The following is a 21,961-nucleotide window of genomic DNA, read 5'->3' on the forward strand; positions in this document are numbered from 1 at the left end:
GCAGAGCCCCATAAACGTGGGGAAACTTTAAAAACCCGCCCAAAACCCAAAGCAGTCTGTGTTGGGGTAGCAGAGGTGTCTCTTGTGGGGTTGGAACATCTCAAGGCAGCATCTTCCACATCAGCTTCATTTTAGTGTCCCAGGAACTTCCGAGCACCTCAGCACAGAGGGAAACACCAGGTATGCACCCACATCCTGCATGTGGAGTGATAAATGGGGAGAAGTGGCGATAAAGTAGCAAGTAACCCCCAGGCCAGGAGATCCTTAGGGAAAAACAGCACACGGGCCAAATAGTTGAAAGTTTTTATTCATATAAAACTCATATTAAGAACATAAAAGATTGCATTTTGAAAACAAAACAAAAACAAACGAAAGAACAACAACAACAAAAAGATCTGCAATTATTTACAGCAGTATTGCACAAGTAAAGTGGCAATTACCCTGTCCAAAATTCATCAGTGCAAAACACAAGGAAGCCAGGGAAATTGCAGTAAAAATGCTACATATGCTGGGTCCTGTGAAAGGAGTTTGTGATTCATCAGCAAAGCCCTGTGCACCGGGGTGGATGTACCTGATGGTTGAGCTGGGCCAGGGAAAAAGTGGCTGAGATGGAGGAAAACATAGCTTGAAAAGAGGGGTGGGCAAAAAGCCAAATTCCCACTGATTTTCACTAATGCTGAAGTCTTTGAGGTGCCTAAATCACTACTGGGAAGTGGGGACTTAGGCACTTGGAGAAAAAAAAGCACTAATAAATGTCATTATCCAAAGCACGGTGGTTGCACCGCCAGGAGAAGACAGCGCTTTGGGAGGTGATCCATCACCTATTACAGGGGCAGGGAGGAGAGAAGGAGGGGAAAAAAAACCCCAAACATCTTTACAGGAACTTAAATAAGCGGAAAATAAATATACAACATTTCTACAAGTTACAGCATTATGGAACAGTAGAGTGCATTAATTACACTGGAGGGGGGAAAAAAAGATCTACATTATTTACCAAGTTCAACTCTAAAAAAGTTTAGGAAAAAAGTGATTTTTTTCTTTTTTCTTTTTTTTTTTTACTTATTTATAAGCTGTACAAAACTTACATGATAGAAAGGAAAGGAAATACATTGCACGCAGATATTTGGCTCAGATGATGAAAATAATATGGTGCCCTATTCTAATAAATATTCGGGTATTTACAGTTATGGAAAAGAGAAGCCGTAACACGTCTTGTGATATCGCCCAGGAATAAATCAGGTTTCCCTGCAACCAAGGAAAACGCTTCATCACATCCTTTTGGCAGAACAGAGACCACAGGTTAGGCTTAAAATATGACCCAGAACAGTCAGCCAACAGGCTAAAATGAGCATCATCCCTATTTAAAACCATCATTCTTTTGCTTGGAGATTTTTGGGGCTTCTTTTTCTCCCCTACTCACAGCTCTACAGGGGTCAATTTGGGGGGTTTTGGGAGCTAATTTTCCTATGCCTACCTTTCAGCCAGGAACACCTCCTGTGGAGAAGTCCCAGGCAGATGGTGCCAATACCTCTTTTTATTTTTCCTCTTAAAATTCATATAATTTTTGTCTCCATGGCTGGCTGGCACGGCCCAGCGGGGAGGACGGGGTAAAGTGCTCGGCATTTCTTTGGTGTACTCCAAGGGACACATTCTGGTGGCGTGGTGCTGTGAGACCCAAAAGCTCCATTTCATCCACCCACCACGGATGAAACTCAACCAGGGAAGGGTAAAAAAAAAAGAAAAAAAGAAAAGCAAACTCATTGAGTTTCCCCCTCTGCTACCAAGTTTATATATATTTTTTATTTTATTTTTTCCTTTGAGTTTTATCAAGTCCATGTAAGGTTCCCATGGGAAACCTGAGGCTATGGTGAGCCAAAGCCAAGGGGACAAGGAGCAGGAACCTGCCCCAACCAAGCACACCAGGTATTTTAACCTCTGGCTCTCCACCAGGACAGAAGTTCCTCCTGCCCCCTCTCCAAAACACCTTTTTTCCAAACCATCCCCTGCTCCTGCAGCTGAGGCCAACTGCTGGAACCAATGCCCATCTTGCAGGTCTGAGAAAAACAGTAAAAAGAGATGGAAAAATTTAAAACAAAAGTTAAAAATGGCTCTGCAGCCCACCAGAAGAGTGCAGTAGGAGGCTGGCAGCCCTCTCTACCCTTGCCTCCCTGGTAGGCACAGGCAGCCAGTGCATAGAGGTCAGGTTGTAGTTTGTCCATTGTTAAAAACCCTAATCATCCATGGCACTCAACAGCCTCTCCCTGCATACCTACTGCAGGAAAAACTGCTACGGTGGGCTTGGGTTTGGTTATATCTCTTCCCCCCCATCCCCTCCTCTTTTTTCTTCCTGTGGTGCTCGTGAAATCAGCAACAAACCCATGGCGTCTGGAACAAGGGAAGCTCCAGTAGCAGAAGGAGGAGACGCGTTTGTGCATAGATACAGGGGTGGCCAGAGCAGCTGGATGACCACAAGGGAATCAGAGATGACAGACCTTCTCCTTCCAACGAGCCCTTGGGGCTACTCCGGCAAGGTCTCCAGGTGGATGGGGAGATGCCCTGGGATGGCATCCAGCACCCAGTTGGGTTTTCCCAAGGGAAGGAAGGCAGTTTAGGAGGAGAGGTGGCAGTTGGTGGGGAGTGGATGCCAGGCAAGTCCTTGGGTGGATCCATACCCAGTCGGCATCACCTCTTCCAGCAGCATCCCTGCGCGCCAGCATCCAGAGGCTTCACGCTGCTGGTCCCATCCTGCTCATCCCCCTGCTCCAGGCTGTCCTCGTCTGAACACAGAGAGGATCCCAGAAAAAAAAAAAAAAAAACACAACAAAAAACCATTTAAAAATCCAGCACTTTAAAAACCCCTCCTGGGTTCAACAGCAGTTCCTGAAATCTGGCAGCAGGAGCTGTTGTCTCTGGGTGCAAAGCTGCGCTGTGCTGGAAAAGGGATTTACCTGCCTCTGAGGAAGTCTTATTGCTGAACTACTCAGTCACCAACATTATATATTATATATAATATTATACAATACGTAAGCGTTTTCACACGTTTTATAGAAATAATTTCTTAAAAAAAGGCAACCTGGTGGATTGTTTGTTTTTGTTGTTGTTGTTTGGTTGGTTGTGATATTTTGGACCCTGGGAGTCTGACAACAGTTAAGTCTGGAAATGCAGAGTCTAAAACAAAACAAACCAAAAATATAAAAAAATAATCAGTCAGCAGGTAATAGGCTATTTGCATGACGCAAATGAAGGTGGATTTGTGGGTAGCATTAGGTATTTACAGGCAAAAGAAGTGCTGATTTAAACCCCTCTGCCATCATTGCCATCCTTTTTGGTGGGCAAACGCCCCAGAGGCGAAGGGAGAGGCGAGGGCTGGCGAGTCTCCGCGATGAAAAGGTCCTGCCAGGCAAGCTCAGGTGGCTCTGCCCCTCAGCTGGCTCAGGTTTTCCTATTTTCCCACTGCAGGGTTTATCCCAGGCAAGCCGACAGGTTTCCCGAAATGATGACCAAAAAAAAAAACAAACCGTAGTAATTCCATCGCCGTTGAGTATTTTCTCTGAGACTCTTTTGGAAAAATAAAACATAACTAAAAGAGTTAAGAGAAATGCAGTAAACACCACTCTCGGATCAAATCCTGCATCGGGGAGTCCCAGCAGGTTGGTGTGGGATGTCCAGCTTCATCCAACAGGGGAGGGGCAAGCTGGGAGCCCCGCGTCCATCCATCCATCCATCCATCCACCTTCCCGGGGCTTTCCCAAGGAGTGGCCAAGTCCCAGTGCCTCGGGATGCGCCCAGCACTCACTGCATCCTCCAGATGAGGCGGATGATGTAACGCAGGAGGCGCAGAATGACGACCTGGGGGTTTCCCGCCTGGTGATCCAAGAAACCCTAAAATGAAAAGGGAAAAAAAAAAAAAAAAGATGATAACAACAAAAGAAAAACAGGACAGTGACTTTAATTTCCATCGTGAAGCCCCTGAGCCACCAGCCCCTCATGTGGTGCCACACAGGTATTTCAGAGGAGTGAAATCACACATTTTAACGAAGAACAAAAATAAATCCCACTGTCTTTCATATTTTCCTTCAATAAAAAGCTTTACAATAATCAGAGGGTTGAAGCTGGCCACTCCCAGCCATGTTTGCCTTGAAGGTGGCCACCCCGATGGGGACATCACGTGCCAGTGTCTGCAAGTGGGCACAGGTGATGCTGTTGAAATGTGGCAAAGGGGCAGTAAAATCTGCTAGCAGGGTTAAAAAGGGGGTTAAAAACCACGGGGGAGGAATGCAGAGAGGCAAAAAAAACAGAAAGAAAATTACAATTTAAAACAAAAACCAAAACAAAATACATTTTAAAATAAAATACTTTAAAGTAAAATTTAAACTAAAATAAAAAATACTTGGTCTCTGCACAGGTGACGATGCACAGGTTTTAGTTCAGAACACCCCAGGTGAAACCACTACCTCATTCACAACCCACAGCCAGCCAGACAGGGCAGCGAAACCTCCCTCCCCGGAGCACGGGATCCCAACAGTGCACAACGAAAAGAAAAAGGAACCATCACCAAATTAGTATTTACTTTTAAGCCTTTTTCAGCCTTTGGTCAAAAGAGCAGCCCTGAGGTGCCCCTGCTCCCTCTCTGTACCATCCCCAAGCAGCCCGGCCGGGGCTATATTTAGCGCAGCGCGATCATGCCCGTGCATGCCCCGCGGAGAGAAAGGAGGCTGCTCACACCCGTATGCAAACATCCCTCCCTGCTGCCGGGGTGTCCCACACGCATCCTGCTGTCCCCATGGAGAGACAGTGCTCCAGCATCCCCTGCCCGGCTACCAAAAACCCACAACCACCTTCGAGAAGGATGCAAGAGAAACACCAAATGTAGGTTTCCTTTGACAAAAAGGTGTTGAAAAAACAACAACAAAAAATAATCAGGGAGTTGAAACAAGACATTTTCCACCCCAGCAGGCAGCTTGGGTGCGGGTAGCAAAGCTTGGGGCACAGGATGGTGGCCAAGGGACACAGCTGCTGCGGGCAAACACCTCAGCATGGAGCTGGTCTCTGTGGCTGGAGAGTCTGATGGCACCTCTGCTCCTGGCTGAACAGTCCCGTGCCCACCTCTGCTAATGAGACCCAAAGCTTTGTCAGGGCAAAGCAGGGTGGATGGCAAGTTGCCCAATTTCCCACTGTCTTGCCCAAGAGATGGTCCCCTGCAGGGGGGGTGGGGGGGTGACGTGATAGGGAATGTGTGGCTCCGACCCGTCCGACAGCTCCGACCTGCCCGGCAAGTGCAGTTTTGGCAGGGCTCTTAGTTCCCCATTTCTAACCACCCTGAAAGGGCAAAGCCCAGCGCAGGGTGTCCTGCCTACCCCTCCTGCTGCAGGGCTCCAGCTTCGCAGGGACCACCTTTTCTCCGGAGCCACCAGCCCATCTGCCAAAGGACAGGGCAGGAGGCTTTCCAGGGAATGACACCTGAGCACATCGGGGACCTTAATCTCACAGTAACTGATTAAATGAGCTGAAACGCACTCATTTCTGAGTGCAACAAACAAGAATTGCCCAGATGCTAATTATGCCAGGTACAGAGTGTTTTTAGGGTCACACATGACAGCCTCTGCTCATGTCATCTAGCAAGCAGGACTCAGCCCTCTGACTTTCAGTTCTCAGCAGGCTGGAAGCTTGGCTGTGGTGCTGGGAACCACCTTCTGCAATCCTGCAGTCCATTATGATGCTACCTTCATGCCCACCCCCTCATTAAGTTCACCCTTTCCCATTCTATTAAATTCACCCCAGCGCAACGTTCCACATGGGGCAGGGCTGAGGGAGCCAGTCCCCAGAAGATAATAAAGGGAGTACATTCCTGCTAGTCACAAAGCTCCTCCCAGAAGGTCCTCCAAGGGCTTGCCTATGCTCTGAATTTAAGGCAAAGAGATGAGATGCCGTGGCATCTCGTGCTTCTACCAGCCCTTCTGGATCAGCTTGCCACTGCCAGGCACCTCCATCTTTTGGAACACTGACAGGATTGTCTTAGTCCCTACTTTTCATAAAAAATATGTCCTTTAAAACAAACAAACAAAACAACTAAACAAAAAAGCAACCAAACAAAAAAACAACAGGTATATCACAGCCTGGATGGGGGAGGTTGGAAGATTCATGTTCTGGAGTGGAGATAAAATGCAACATATCTCCAGTTCGTTTCAGGTCAGAAAAGCCAGAGTACTCAGAAAGAAAATGGAACCAATGGAGAAGCCTCCAGCAAGGCTGTGCAGGAGTCGGACCACAGCAGCCTGGCATCTGTTTTAGGAGAGAGCCCCTGTCTCCAGGATCCACTGCACAGCCTGGGTGAGGAAAGAGGCCACAGGAATGACTCACGAGCTGAAGAGGACGGATAAAGATCCAGGCAGGCAGCATTTCGTCACCAACACTGCTGCCCAACGTGCTGCTGACTCCTCTTCCCACCAGAAACCACACGCACCAACATGCAGCGTCCATAACACAGGCAAGTCACTGGCTGAAGACACTCATCTGAAAGCTACTGTTACTTCATTTCTCTGGGTTGATTTGTTTTGGGTTGGTTCTGGGTTTTTTTTAGTGCTGCCTATTTTTTTCTTGCAACACTTTTAAGGTGAGAGAGTTTACCGTGATAAATACATGCGTTTCAAAACACTTCTGGCAGCTTCTTCATAAGAGAAGTAAGTTATCAGCCCAAGTCCATCTCTGTTTCTTATTTGCAACTACACTTCCATGCACATGATCCTCAACAGCAGGGATCTGGGAGCTGGGCCCAGAAACCAGCTGCAATTCACTCCTTGCCCATTTCCCTAAAAACCCCAGTGCGAGCACCTGAATGCAGCCAGGCACCACTTCCAAAGGCACCCCAAGAACACCCCAATGCACCCAAAACTTCCACTCAAGTTCCACAGAATCACAGAACGTTAGAGGTTGGAAGGGACCTCTGCAGATCATCTAGTCCAACCTCCCTGACAGAGCAGGTCAACCCAGAGCAGGCTGCACAGGATGGCATCCAGGCAGGTTTTGAGTGTCTCCAGAGACAAAAATGACACAACCTCCCTGGACAGCCTATCCCAGTGCTCTTTTACCCTCAGAGTATTCAGTTTTTCCTTATGTTTAGGCTGAACCTCTTGTGACCCAGTTTGTGACCATTGCCCCTCATCCTGTCACTGGACACCACTGAAAAGAGTCTGGTCCCATCCTCCTGACACCCTGTAGATATTTACAAGCATTGATGAAATCCCCCCTCAGTCTCCTCCAGGCTGAACAGACCCAGCTCTCTCAGCCTTTCCTCCTATGGCAGATGGTCCAGTCCCCCAATGATCTTAGTGGCTCTACACTGGAATCTCTCCAGTAGCTCCAGCAGAGCTCAGAATTGGACACAGCATTCCAGATGAGGCCTCACCAGGGCAAGAAGTTTCTTCCTCATTGTCAGGTCCCATCCCAATCGAGCCACACACATTTTATCAGCCCTGGGTGCTACAAAAGACACTGCGAACTTTGCACCCAGAAAGCCTCAAGTTGCAGTTTAAAGGTTATTTTTAATTGATTGAATGAGGCTGTGGCAGCAGGTAGCACAGCCCTGGGTCCAGACAAACACCACCACCCGCGCAGCCTTTTCTACATTTGAGTGAATGAAAACGTTCACCGCAGAACTAGTTTCCAGAGATGATTAAGCTTTTCCCTTTTAGAGATCGTGCGTAAAGAAATGGAAAGTAAGAAGAGGAAAGTTACCCTTCTTGGACAATAGGAGGCATTGAACTCGTCTCCGATGCGCCGCAGCTCCTGTGCAATCCAGATTTCAGGCTGTACATCTTCTGCTAGGGAGTGAGACTGCCACCGGGAAGCTGCAGGGAATGAAACCAGAGCATTTCAGACAGGTGAGCAACAAAAATAAAAATTCAAGACTCTGTTAAACTTGGCAAGATTCAAGAGACTACTACTATCTTTTTAAACTATTACTATTAGTACTTTAATTATTACTGTTTTTTTTTTTTCTTAAATAGGAGCATCTCCTCTGGCACATCCAAGCATTGGTCCCCTCTCAAATAGGGAGGAATATCAATCTCCTATTTCTTTTCCTAGCAAAACCTTCTTTTTTCCCCTCATTCTAAATACTTTTCTTGCAGGCATCGCAGCAGCTTCTTTTCTAACCTTAAAAAAAAACCAAACCTGTCTGGAGAGTTTAACTGAATTCTCACATTTCTTCCCCCACCAGTTCCAAAGTGCTCAACAAGAAAAGGAAAACGATGGGTTTTGTCATACTGAGAAGCAAGCCACAATTGGATTTGTACACCCAGAAACCACGTTTCCAGCAAGCTGAAGGACTTTCCATCTGCAGGAGGGAGCTGGGATCTCCCTGCACTGTAGCAGAAAATAAACCCAAAGCAATGCTGGCTTATAAAAAAAAAAGCAAACCCATCAATTATGCTGTACTATACATAGCTATTTTAGTCTCCATTTTAAAAGGTTATTAGACACATGATAAAGCCACCGTGCAATCCCCCAAATACCCAGGGGAGAAAGGAGCAGTCTGTGACCCAGGCAGGACCCCATGCAGTACCTGCACCACCTCTTCCCCCTCCCACAAGTGCAGGATCCAAGCAAGAATCATGGCCTTAAGGAAAAAAAAATAAACAACAACAACAACAAAAAAACCAACCCCAAACAAAATAACCCAAGCCAACTACACACAACCCCAAGAAAAACCAAAACACTGCAGAAAACAAAACAGAGAGTTTTGGCACGGCAGCTTAAAAGGGATCACAAGGGAATAGAAATAGCTTCCAATCTCAAAATATTCAAAGGATTAGTGGGGCAGTAAAAAAAAAAAAAAAAATTTAAAAAAATTAAATAAAAGCCTGGCTCCAACCTGACTGGAAAATACATTTCCGAGCCAAAGCAGCGCTGCTTGGCTCGAGGCTCTGTTTTGTTTTCACGCTGTAGTAGCGCAGAGTAGTACCCGCCGCCCGCCCGGGGACGGCCCCGGAGTATTTATTTTCCTCGCTGGTGAATGAACCGCGGCGCAGCCCTCGCGACACTCCACCCTGGCGCTCCGGGAACGCAAACAGGATTTTAGCTGGGGCGGGGCGACCGTCCGAAACCCCACCGCTGTCACCCAGAGCTGGCCCTGGGCAGCCTTCCCCAGCAAGAAGTGAGCTAGGGAATTTAAACAAAAAAAAAACAACAAAACAAAACAAAGAGGGCGATGCGACAAAAAGATGCAGAGAATGCTGCCAGGGGAAGAGGTACTGCGGCTTTTCCCCCCTCTTCCCCCCTCCTCCATCCTCCTTCCCCTCGCCCCAGCACGGCACCCCAGAGCTCACCCGCTCGAGAGGCGAAGGCTGGGGCTGGTGGCTGAGAGTGAAATCAGGCTGAGGTTTTCAGAAAGGACTTTCTGTGGTGCTGCCGAACAGCAGCGTCAAAAGGGTCCAGTCATAACTGGTCCCAAAACCTGTCAGAGGCACTTTCGGGGGGGAGGGAGGGGGAGGGGGCGCCCAGTCATACCATGAGTGGGCACCCAATGATGCCGGCGAGATGGCTGCCGTGGGGATGGGGATAAAGCCAGAGGCACCCCCAGGATGTCTGCACCCCACTCTAGCCCACGGGATGCTCCTGCCAGGGACCAGCGCAGCGATGCTGCAGGTCCTGCTTAGGAGCAACAACAACAACAAAGCAACAAAAAAACCCAAAATAACAACCCAAGAAACCACCCAAACCCAACCACAAACTGCACCTCCATCTCCCGGGCTTGGTCACCCAAACCTCCTCAGCTTCAGACGAACCATGCACAAAGCTCAGGGAGAAGACAGCAGCAGCTCCAAAACAAGAGCAACAGAACACCAGCACCAGCGTCTCAGCTGAAGGCTTCCCCCCTGAAACTCACTATCACATGCAGAGGGATTTCCTTCACAAGCCAGGAGAGGTTCACAATGCTTCACTCTCCTCTTCCACAGTGTGGGAAAACACCGGGATTAAAATAGCACCAGGAAAAACCCATTTACAGAGCACCTGCTCCAAATACATCCCAAAAACACATGTGCAAACTCTGCACTCCCACGCCTTTAGACAGAGCTGCTCCTCGAACAAAAAACCCAAGCAAAGCAAATCAGCTCCTGTAAATGGCCAAAAAGTTAAAATATTAGTCCCAGATTCACACAGCTTCACCAAAGGCTAGGTTTCTTGTCTGGGGTGACTTTATGATGAGCAATCACATGGCACACGATCCCCACGCATCATGACCTCATCTCTGCTCCTCTCCTACTCATCCCCAAAAGCATCTTCCTGAATGCTTCCCACCTCCCATCCAAGAACATTCCCTTGCTGTTTTCATCTCATTTACCCCCAAAAAATGGCTTCAGAGGCAGCCAGCTGTACCCCCTCACGTTGTCAGAGATGCACAACACCCCTCAGCATTGCCAAAGCCATCTCTTCATTCCCCAGGGCTGCCTCCACCTTTTCCATCTGGCAGGGGCACCTTCAGGGCTTACTTATTATTTGGGCTATCATCCCTGAAAACTCTAAGTTTTAGAAGATTTAGAAGCCTGAGGGTAAGAGGACGAGTTTGCTTTGCTTGACCAGCCTTGGAAACAGTCCCCACTGCCCAAGGGAGAGGCTGAGAGCACCTATCACACACAAACCCCTCCGAATTACGGGAAACGCCTGTTTATTATTATTATTATTATCATTATAGCTGCTTGCTTATGCTTCCTAGAGAAGCTCTCCAGCCCACAGCCTGTGCCTTACAAACAGACAAAAATCTGTGCAGAGAAGCATAACAACAACAACAACAAATTATACCCTTTGCTTCCTTGCAGAGGGACTGACCAGTTTCCGCGCGGAAAACTTGATGGCATGCATCCAGCGGGACACAGCCGAGGAAGAGGTGTGCAGGGCAAACCCACAGCCCTTTCTCCAGGCAAGCTGCACAGCAAGTCACAGCCTGGGAGCTTGCAGCCCCTGACCAGGGATCAAACAGCTCCATGGATCCACACTCCCAGCTTAATCATGCTTGAGAGTCGCCAAGGGTCCCATTTAAATAACTTGAGTATTTTCCATTTGCTTATAGTTGTTTAGGGTGATGCTCCTAGCAACAGCAGCAGAACAAAGTAAAACCAGTGTCTCAGCAGCTCTCCTCTGGTGATGAAAAAGCAGGAACTCAGAAAAATCCAGGAAAAAGCCAGTTTCTTCCGGGAGCACCAAAAACCTAAAGTCACTCGCTGCTAAAACATCGGCGGCCGCTCTCCCCGCCACGGAGCTCCAGCATCCTTGCCTGTCTGCACCACGTGTGTTTGCACTACACGAGGTTGTGAAACTTGCATTAAGCTGTAATTACTGCAATAATGTCAGAAAATCTTTCCTGAAGGCATATTACAGTAACCCCCTCTGCAGCTGTAACCACAGCTATTAACTAGGGAGGGGACTAAAAGACAACAAAGAAAAAAAAAAGAAAATAAGAAAACACAACAACAAAAAAAGATGTTTTGGTTGTATAAAGTTTGGAGTTAGTGTTTGGTATCCCCCGAAGAGTGTTACCAATGTGGTACCTGCCTCCCTCTCACCTTCCCCCAGTTTTGCCCGGTGGAAGTTAAAAGGTTTCCTCCAATTAAGGGGAATTAATCACGAGAGGGGAAAGGCATGGCGGGATGGCTGGAGCTGCTCCGGCAGGCATGTTTTCCCCACCACTAGAGGCTTCAGCCCAGCCTCACCTGGGAAGCCACATGTAAACACACGCCCACCCACTACCACGCCGCTTTCAAGCACCGATTTCTGGGTTTCGCCAAAAAAACAAGAGTCTGGTGAGCCTGGCACCTCTGACACCATGTGGCTTGTTCAGAAAGAAAACAGGAGGGGAAAGAAAAAAACACACACACAAGCGAGAAGACACTTACCTAGCAGCAGAGCAGAGAGTGCCGAAAAGCCAGCCCTGACTATGAAGCTGGCTTAACTTTGTCCCCTCCTCCCCAAGCAGGGATTGACCCATCCCGGAAAAGATTAAAAGAAATAATAATTTAAAAAAAAAAAAAAAAAGGGGGCAGGACGAGCGGGTGTTCCCCGGCACCGATCTTCTTGGCAGCCAGCTTGGAAAAACCCCACAGCCCCAAGCTGAGCGGGCAAGTGCCCGGCCCGAGACCAGCCGGGCCGCCCCGCTTCCCGCTGCCAGCCCCGCGTGCGCCCCGCGGCTGCCGCTGGCTCAGGCTCAAGGTCCCGGCGGGGCCTTTCGCAACCCCCGGCAGGTTCGGCGGGCGCAGCGGGGCGCCCGTGGGGCCGGCAGCGGGATGTCCGTGGGGCAGGCAGCGGGGCGCCCGTGGGGCAGGCAGCGGGATGTCCGTGGGGCAGGCAGCGGGGCGCCCGTGGGGCAGGCAGCGGGATGTCCGCGGGGCAGGCAGCGGGGCGCCCGTGGGGCAGGCAGCGGGGCGCCGTCCCGCGGGGCACGGCAGGATGCAGGAGGTGTTCCCGCAGGTGCGCGGCACCGCTGCAAGAAGCTGGATTTTGCGTTTTGTGAAAGAAAAATCCAAACACGGAGCGAGTGGGAAAGGCGGCTGCCGGACAGGGCACGAAGTGGCGGATGACGGGGGCGCAGACAGGCACAGCCCCCCGCCCCATCCCGCGTTTCCCCCGGGAAGAAGCCCTTACCCATGGCGCTAAGGCAGTGGCTGAGGGCCTGGCAGGGCGGGCTGGGGGTCTGCGTGGCCTTGTCGCAGCTGAGGGGCGCGGGGCTGCGCTCGGCGTCGAAGGAGAAGTAGCCGCTGGAGGAGCGCGACAGCAGCGGCGACCTCCGCACGAAGATGAAGAGGGGCGAGCGGGTGGCGAAGGGGCCGGGGCTGGCGGGCGGGCCCCGCGGCGGAGGCCCCGCCGTGGCGGCGGCGGAGGAGCCGGGCAGGGCGGCGGGAGCGCCGGGACGCAGCTGCGCGGCCGGGCCCGGCCCCTCCGCCGGCGGCAGCCGCCCGCCTTCGCCGTCGCGTTGAGTTTTCACCTCAGGGGGCTGCTTGGCCATCGGGGCTGCCTGCGGGGAGAAGGGGGGGGAGCGGGACGGCGTGAGGCGGGGAGCGGCGTGAGAAGCGGAGCCGCCGCCGGCCCCGGCCCGGCCCCTCCCGCCCCCCCGCCCGGCCCCATTGTTCTGCCGAAAGTGCTGAGGCGGCAGCTCCGCGCCCCGCCGCCCCCCCGGGCCCGCCGCCGTCCCGCCCGCCCCCGCCCCGCCCCCGCCGCCCCCCGGCCCCCCGGCTCACGGTGGCTCCCCGCCGGCGGCGGCGGCTGCGGCGGAGCGGGGGCGCCCGGCTGCGGGCTGGCGGCGGGGTGTGTGAGCAGCGGCGGCGGGCCCGGCCCTGCCCCTGCGCCGGCCCCGGCACCGCCTCCGCCGCCGCCACGCCCCGTGTTTACAGCGCGGAGCGACCGCCCCGCCCGGCACCGACAGCCTCACCGGCCGCCTGACGGGCTGGCAGCGCCTGCCCGGCCCGGCGGCTGACCGAGCGGCTGACCCGCGGACCGACCGACCCACCGACCGACGGACCGACCGAGCGGCCCCCGCTGCCCCTCGCCCCACGCCGCGCCGGTGCGACCGGCCCCCGCCCGCCCTGCCCCCGCGCCTGCGCCGGGCGCTCGCACCCGCACACAGCCCTGGCAGCGTGCGCTCACACCTTCACCCGCACCCACCTTGCACTCACGTCTTTACACAGCCCCTTCACGCTGGGCACTCACCCTTGCACACCGCGCCCACCCTGTGTGCACGCACACACGCCTGCTCTGCACAGGCACACCTTACGCACACCTGTGCACGCCTCGTCGCACACCCATGGCACTGTGCGCTCACACCTGCACACCATGTGCTGTGTGCACTCCCCTTCCGTCCGTGTCCTTGCTCTGCACACGCAAGCGTTGCACACACCTCGCACGCACACTGCTCCCCTGCACACGCACTCCCCGTGTGCCGCACACCCCTTGCACTGTGCACACACGTGTGCAACCCCTCCCCACCAACCCCAGCACCCTCTGCTCCCCATCCTGGCCCCCATCCTCGGGCAGGAGGGGGGCCAGCATCCCCAGCAATCAGTGTTGCCCAGTTTTACTGTGGAAATAATAATTTAAAAAAAAAGAAAAAAAAAAAAGAAGAAAAGAAAAACCCAAACCTGACCCCAGCAGCCTCTTTGCGATACGTTTTGCATGAACAATCACAATATTATTCTGCGGTGACTAACTCAAACCTGCACCCTGGCAGCCGGGAGCTGCCAACCACAGCTTCCTCTGGCCCCATCGCCCGTGCTGAGGAGCACAGCCGGGTGTCCCGCCAGCAGCCAGGGGGACCCACGGACCTCCCAGGAGCTGTGGGGGGAGGCCTGGGGGAAGCTTGGAGCTGCTGGTGGCTCCTTGGCCGGGGCTGGAGCACGGGGGACGTGGCTGGGGATGGGGCACCCTCAATCGGTTTGCAGATGACATCAAGTTGGGTGGGAGCGTGGATCTGCCTGAGGGTAGAAAAGCTCTGCAGAGGGATCTGGACAGGCTGGATCCATGGGCTGAGGCCAATTGTATGAGGTTCAACAAGGCCAAGTGCTGGGTCCTGCACTCGCATCACAACAACCCCCTGCAACGCCACAGGCTTGGGGAAGAGTAGCTGGAAAGTGCCTGGATGGAAAGGACCTGTGGGTGATGGTTGGCAGCAGCTGAATATGAGCTAGCGTGTGCCCAGGTGGCCAAGGAGGCCAACAGCATCCCAGCTTGTATCAGCAATAGCATGGCCAGCAGGACCAGGGCAGGGATTGTCCCCCTGTGGTCAGTACAGGTGAGGCTGCACTTTGAATCCTGGGGTCAGTTTTGGGCACCTCACGACAAGAAGGATGCTGAGGGGCTGGAGCATGCCCAGAGACGGGCAACAGGGTGCAGATCTTACGAGGAACAGCTGAGGGAACTGGGGGTGTTCAGCCTGGAGAAAAGGAGGCTGAGGGGGAGACCTTCTCGCTCTTCTGCAGCTCCCTGAAAGGAGGTTGGAACTAGTGGGGGTTGGTCTCTTCTCCCAAATAACAAACTGTAGAACCAGAGAAAATGACCTCAGGCTGTGCCAGGGGAGGTTTAGATTGAGTATTGGGAACAATTTCTTCCCCAAAATGGTTGTCAGGTCCTGGCACAGGCTGCCTAAGGCAGTGGTAGAGTTCTCATCCCTGGAGAGATTTAAGAGCTGTGTAGATGCGGTGCTGAGGGACACAGTTTTAGTGGCAGCCTTGGCAGTGCTGGGTTGATGGTTGATCTCAAAGGTCTTTTCCAACCAAAACAATTCCATGACTCTATGGCCAAGGCAGCACAGGGAGATGACCAGGACCATGCAGCTCCATCACCTGCCTTCTTCTGCTGGTCCGCTGTGCTGGTAGATGGCATGGGACAGGGGATGAGGCTCCAAAAGGGGGACGATGCAGGGGGAGCACCCCGGGACACCCCAGCACAACACAGGGATGGGCACTAGGGCATCCTTGGAGCAGAAGCTGCTGGAGGACAAACCCCACCCCGGTGCTGAGGAGAAGGACCCGGAGGGCTGAGCTGTGCTGTGCCAGCCGACATCTTGGCCAGCAGCCCACAGTGCCTTGGGACATCTTGTCCCCCAGCTGCCACCGTGAGGGTGTGCCTTTATCAGCTGAGGCTGGGGCTCCTCTGTGGGGCCACCGAGGCCACCGCCACCAAGGCAGGCTGCAGGGGATGGCCCCGCTGCCAACCTTCAGGGACCCAGCTCCATCCCTTCCGGCCTCAGTGGGGCTCATTAGCCCTATGCCTCCGTCTCGCTGCTGACGAGGTCATGTGTGGATGATAAATGTTCTCCTGGTTTTCAGGGTGACCTTGTGTTCTGTGATGGATGCCGCTCCGTCCGCTGGCACCTCTTTGCTGCTGATGGGAACTGGGGAGGTGTTGAGGCTGCAATGTCTCTGGATGGATGGCAAAACTGGTTCAGAGACAGATAGGAAGGTGGCCCTACTCCCAAAATCTTGCCCCAGGGTTGTAAACCATCCCTTGCAGGAGATGCCAGGGCAGAAATCCCCTTTTCCAGCTCCAAAAGCAGACCAGCATGTGGCTAACGTGATGGTCCAAAGTGCTGATCCTGCCTATTGCTGGAACATCCCTGCCGCCCTCCTGCTCCATTGGCTGCCTTTCCATTCCCATTGTGCCACTCCAATGGGATGGGAAGGAAAAGTGACCAAGCTCTTCCTCAGGGATCCGGGACCCTCCCGAGGCTTTGCCCCTCTCTGGTGCATCATGGAGCATCACAGGAGCTCCCAGTGCTGTAGGAGAGCAAGGGGTGGTCTCTCTCAGAGGGCTGTAGGGTGGGGGGGCACGGGGCCAGCAGGCAGGTGCTGTGTCTATTTTCTCCTTGTTCGTTTTGGTTTCTGTGTGGGTGGCTCATGTGAGCAGAAAGGTGATGGAGAATGCACTGCATGAGAACAGCCTGTCCCTGCAGATACCTCAATTTAAGCCTCACAATTTTGGTGCCTTTGCAGGGCCTGAATGTGCCCGCATTTTTTTTGAGAACCACCAGCTTCACCCCCTTTTTCTCCGAGCACATTTTTCCCCCATGAATCACAGCACCAGCCTCCTGGAACAAATACGTTTCAACTCTATCCTCGTTTCTATTGTTGTGAACCATCTAAGAGGTATTTGCACTGAAGCCACATCCCCAAGGTCATCTAATTTTTAACATTTGTTGGTGGAGACAAATGAAAATAGGTGGAGTTTGCAGACCCTCCTCTCTCTTGGTTCCCGCAGCATCCACCCCCCAGCCCCTTGGGGATGAAGGGTCAGGAATGCCACATCTCAGCCCTTGCTAATGGCCAATTAGCAAAGCTCCTGTTGGACCCACCAGCGTTGGTGTCACCAAGATGCCACCATAGGATGCCTTCTTGTCTCCCAGATGGAAATGAGGGAAGAATTCGAGGTGAAGTGGAGAGGGATGAATAAGGAGGGTGGTGGGGATCCCACAGCATCCTGGGCAGCATCTCCCACCTCTGAACTGTCCCAGCATGGAAATGTGTGGGGAGGAGGGATGGTGGAAAAGGCATGTTGGGGGAGGAAGGACCCCTGAAGCTGTCAGCACAGCCCCAAGAAGCTGAACCCCCACCCCGTTTTGCAGCGAAAAAACACCCCCAAAACACCCCCTGACAAGCAGCTGCTCACCACCCCCCTTTTTCACTACACAACACACCAACGGAAAAAAAGACAACTTCTTCTTCTCCAACCCATTGTGATAAATGTTACTTCACTCGGCGCTGGGAGATAAAATCAGGTTTTGCCTTAAAGCCGAGGCTTGATCTGAGCCGGATTTGGAGCCTGACCTTTACCGCGGGGCCGTGCTCTCTGCCGGGAGCAGAGGCAGCCCCCGAGGTGCCTCCAGGGCGGTGCCGGGGAGGAAGAGGGCGGAGGAAGAGGAGGAGGTTTGGGCAGTGGAGGGAAGGCTGGAGAGGCTGGGGGACGGACGGGCTGCCTGGTGGAGCGGGACGGGCCGGGCAGGCGGCACACGTGGGTGACAGCAGCCTGCACCGGGGCAGGCAGCTGGGCGCAGATGTGGTGAGAGCAGCCATAGGACGTGCACCGAGCTGCCACCGGGCTCAGCCACCTGCGGGTGACATCAGTGGCACAGAAAAGCTCCGAACCCTCCCCACCCCACCCCACCCCTGCGCCCGCCCAAAGGACGATTCTGGAAGTGACCGGGCACCCAAGGTCCATATCCCCAGTGTTGGGCAGGGACCAAGCCGTGGTCCTCCATGTCCCAGGTGAGCACTGACCCATCAAATTAAAAAAAACCAACAGCACAAAAAAACCCCAAACCCCCACAAAATAGAGGTGTTACTCCTCCACCAGCTTGTTCTGTGGCCCTAGTGGCTACTATGAGCATGCAAAGGTTGTATATGTATAAAGAAGTGGATTTTAAAAATACATACAAGTTTCTCATAGAAACATCTAAACCATCATTATGAGGTATGTCATTATTCTTCACCCCTGCACAAGGGTGATGGTAACATGGTGAGGAGCCAGGGGATGGTGCCTCAGCCTCTTTTGAAGGCAGCAGTGGCTGAGAACAGTCATGTTGTGACTCAAGTGGTCCCTGGGCTGTGGCAGCCCCTGTGGACTGTTGCTTTGAGTCACTCCTAGCCCAAGTTAATTTGTTACCTGGTTAATGGGTATTTCAAGCTGGGTGAAGTTATTTCTTGCTCCTAGTGGGGCTGAGTGACATTGACAATGCCTTGGGTGACATTAATGCCTCACCTAAAGGAACTGGGATTGCTCCTTCATTAGTATGCATCTAATGTGTGAGGTGCCTGTAACTTTTTTAAAAAGTTTGAGGTTATTAACACTTTAAACTCTGGCATTAAGAATTTGTTAGTAGGGAGATGTTAGCAGCAGCAAGGTCTTGCCACCAACAAGTGATAGAGGACCAAGACCCCAGGTTGCCACTGAGACACTACACATTGGCAAAGGGTGAAAAATGAGTAAACTTGGGTTTTCTGCAGAAGAAAAAGCCAGCCACCCACACGTCAGGAAATCTCTCCTCTCCGTGTGGGTGGTGGAGGCCCCAAGATGAGTTATCTCTAAAGGCCGAGTCTGGGGATACCTAGAGATCTTCATCAGTGTGGATTCAGTGTGCGCCGAGGAGGAAATATCAGCAGCGCCAGCTGGGTTTCTGTGCTGCTGTTGGTTTGTCAAAGCCCTTTTTTAGCAGCTCGTTTGAAAATTGGGTAGAAAATAGGAGCCTCCACCCCTTCAGGTCATCCTTTTCCCACGGCTGTTGTGGCACTTGGTCACTCCTGTAAGGGAAAAACTCCATCGTGCTCATAATGCAGAGTCATACAATGCTTCAAAAAGTGCTCCACACTTTTTACAGCATCATATGACTCTGCATTATGAGAGGAATTGAATATATATATTTTTACTATATATGTGTATATATATATATAAACTTGAGCTTGACAGATTTTTTTGCCTGGACAGAAAACAGCTAGCACAAGTTCAGCTCATAAGAAAACCAGAGGCAAAAAAATAATAATAAAAATAAAATAAATAAAAAGCAACTCCAGCACTGACTGTTTATATTTCCACCAGCTTACAAGGAGGTTTCTCCAGCTGATCCCCTTCAAGGAGCAACTTGCTACAGCTGGTCAACCAGCTGCTTTGTTTCAGACCTGAAGGCTTTTGCCAGATGCTTGGCTAACAAGCAGGCTGAGTTGAGGGATAATCCCAGAGGTATTTGAGGAGTTAGGGTGGGAAAAGGAGCCCCAGGTGCAGGGAGATGCTCCCTGCTGAAGGAAGGAAATATCCCGTGTTGCTGAATTATACAGAAAAGGTTTTCCCAAAGTGAAATTGTAGGAGGGGGGAGAGGCAGCTGTGGAACCTGGGTGCACATCCTTGCATCCCTGAGTATCCAGGGCTGTATTGTCTGGCCTAGGGCTTGGCTCATCTCCTGGATGGTTTTCAAACTGACCAATTTAAGCAGAGAAAAAAATTACCCCTGAAATACAGCAAGAGGCAGGGAGATTTGTTAAAGGCTGTTGTTTGTCTCCCTCCTGTGGATAGATGCACAAATAAAATTAATGCCCTCACCTCTCCCCCAGTGCTCTGCTGGTAAAACAACTTTTTTATAATCCTGTGAAACTGAGAAGAAACTAGGGTGCTGCACAAAAGCAACTGTGAGCAGGCTCAGGCTAACCACATCCCACTGGCTGCCAGCACCTCTGGAGGCTCTTGGAAGCGTGCCACCCCCTTCTCATGAGATTAAATCCACACACACATTACTTGGATGCAGTTTGAGAGGAAGATTTGCAGGCAGCCAAGTCCCAATGCCATATTTTTTCATGCTGCACCCATGTTGAGCACTCAATTCTCCATGCAGGGGTTCTGGCTCTCCTCTTCCCTGTACACCATCTTTTTACAAGTCACCCCAGGTCTTATAACTCCTGGTTACAGCTCCCCATTTTATCCACAGTTGGGAAGATGGTCCTCAGCAAGAGGAGCATCTCTGTGCTGGGTTTATCCCGGCAATCCTGGCTCCAGCGCTGCCAGCCATCCATGATTCACCCTCCATAAGGCACCAAGGCAGAGCACTACCAAAGCTTTGCTGCCAGATTTCTTTGGACTTTGTGTAATTTAGACAATTCAAGTTATTTTGACATTTAACATCTGAGGAAATAGCTATAAAGCCAAGCCAACCTCATGCAAACTCTAGTGAGCAACTTGTGTAGGCAGCAACAGCTCAGCATGTTGGTGTATGGCCACTGTAACTGAGAAATGTAAAAAGAGAGAAGGAATGGGGGGCACTTTTACAGGAATGTTTTCCTGGCAGTTTCCTCAGAGTGTTGTCACAATATTTTGCCACAGTAAAGGAAAACAAAATCTCACAACGAACAGAAAAGAACCTTCTCAATTGCCTCTTGGTTGTCCCCACTTCTAATAATTGTGTTGTGGCTGGCCAGACATGAATTTAAAGGCAGCAAGTGTGATTTCAGCCCTATCTAATCTAAATCCAGCCTGCAAACCTCAGTTTCTTTCAACCTAGAAGCTCCTGAGAGACAGGGCAGAGCAGGAAGTCTGTGAATGTAGGAGCCCCAAACCTCCAAGAATTGCAGTATCAGCACTTGGAGCCCTGTTGCTCAACCCTGCACATGCCACTGACTCAAAACAGCATTTGCTCTAATTAATTATCTGCAGAGACACCTGGGGAAAATCTGTCCTCCTCATACCTATTGATCTTTTCCCTCTTCACGTGTAGAAAGCAACATGAATTCACACTGTTGTTGCCCACGTTATATGCTTTGTCACTTCCAGTTGCAACCTTCACTTCTCTCAAGCAGAGATGCTGGAGTCTCAGGCTGGAATTACATTGCTGTTGCCAACAACTCACTCCTTCCTTGAGCAGACAAGTTAAATTGACAGGTAATTTTACTATATTTTTTTTCCCTGAAAGCACAGAAAGATGCAAGTTATCATTCTCACCGTTAAGCCCAAAAACATTTATTTTTAAAACTAGTAATTACAAAAAATCTCACGCCAGCCCTTGGTAACTGTGCAAACCCAAGGCTTATTTTCGTGACCGTTTGTGTTCTATGAGCAGCACCACGAGTCTGTTCCGAAGGAGCTTTATTTCCTTTGCATATGACTTGCAGAATAAGTCCTTCAGCTTTTTGCGCAGAGCTCCTAGGGAAGGCAGGCTGTGGCAGCCAGGGATGTTCAGCATGCTCTCGAAGAACTCCTTCCACAGGTCAGCATTGGCAAGTCTGCAAAGGAACATAAACACATCCAAAAATGCCTACATTCGAGCTGTTAAAATACCATTTCCTGTATTTATCCCATTCCCACCCATTACAGGCAACTGCAGACACGGCTGTACCACAGTGCTGTTTCCATCATGGCATGCTGCTTGGGGAGCAAGAGGGATTCTTCCTCCTTAGCTGTTGCTTCCTCCTGCCAGGCAGCAAACAGCCAAGAACAACATGGCACCCACCATGGCCACTGCCAAAGGCCCCCTGTGCTTCAGCTAGTGAATTCTGAATCAGTTCACACGCACTGAACCCACAGTTTCTAAGGCACCAAGACGTGCAAGCAGCACTAAAAGCTTTGACAGAAACTAACCTCAAAGAAACCTGGTACTAATGACACATCTTTCTTAGACAAGGAAAGGTTTAGAACAGACTGGACACCAACCTTCTGAAGGCTCCCTCAGGCTTCCAGACACCATTTTCATTCTTCACTTGCATGTAGGTACCAAAGAGCATGCAGTAGATGGTTGCTGCAATGCCAAAGTAGTCTGTCTAAAAGTATAAACAGTTTTCATATTAAAAATGTATTGAAATTAAGCTAAAAATTAGCTGAAAAACAATCTGTGGAGGCACTAGGGCAACCTCCGTAAGAAGAGGGTTCAGGATGGCATTTTTAAAACAAGCTGAAGCCACAACTCTACTGCAAAACTCCAACATCTCTGCACTGCATTATTGAGAGC

The 21,961-nt window shown here is 51.4% G+C and overlaps 2 protein-coding genes across 2 annotated transcripts in view; both read right to left on the reverse strand.

The window, feature by feature from the left end:
* Nucleotides 1-289: 289 nt before the first annotated feature.
* On the reverse strand, nt 290-13,285 carry BCL2L11 (BCL2 like 11). Its single transcript, XM_051614812.1, has 4 exons — nt 13,230-13,285; nt 12,637-13,006; nt 7,735-7,847; nt 290-3,882 (listed from the first exon to the last, which is right to left on the reverse strand). The coding sequence occupies exons 2-4, from the start codon at nt 12,995-12,997 to the stop codon at nt 3,793-3,795; spliced, it is 564 nt and encodes a 187-aa protein (XP_051470772.1). The 5' UTR covers nt 12,998-13,006; nt 13,230-13,285; the 3' UTR covers nt 290-3,792.
* A 7,757-nt stretch (nt 13,286-21,042) lies between these two features.
* The window catches only part of BUB1 (BUB1 mitotic checkpoint serine/threonine kinase), a 30,086-nt gene continuing 29,167 nt past the window's right edge, over nt 21,043-21,961 (reverse strand). Inside the window, exons 40-41 of the mRNA XM_051614805.1 lie at nt 21,667-21,773; nt 21,043-21,239 (exon numbers count right to left, since the gene is read on the reverse strand). Of these exons, the coding sequence (XP_051470765.1) occupies nt 21,044-21,239; nt 21,667-21,773 (303 nt within the window). The 3' untranslated portion in view covers nt 21,043. The remainder of the gene's footprint in view (nt 21,240-21,666; nt 21,774-21,961) is intronic.

Source organism: Apus apus, chromosome 3 (assembly GCF_020740795.1).
Source record: "Apus apus isolate bApuApu2 chromosome 3, bApuApu2.pri.cur, whole genome shotgun sequence".
Taxonomy (NCBI): domain Eukaryota; kingdom Metazoa; phylum Chordata; class Aves; order Apodiformes; family Apodidae; genus Apus; species Apus apus.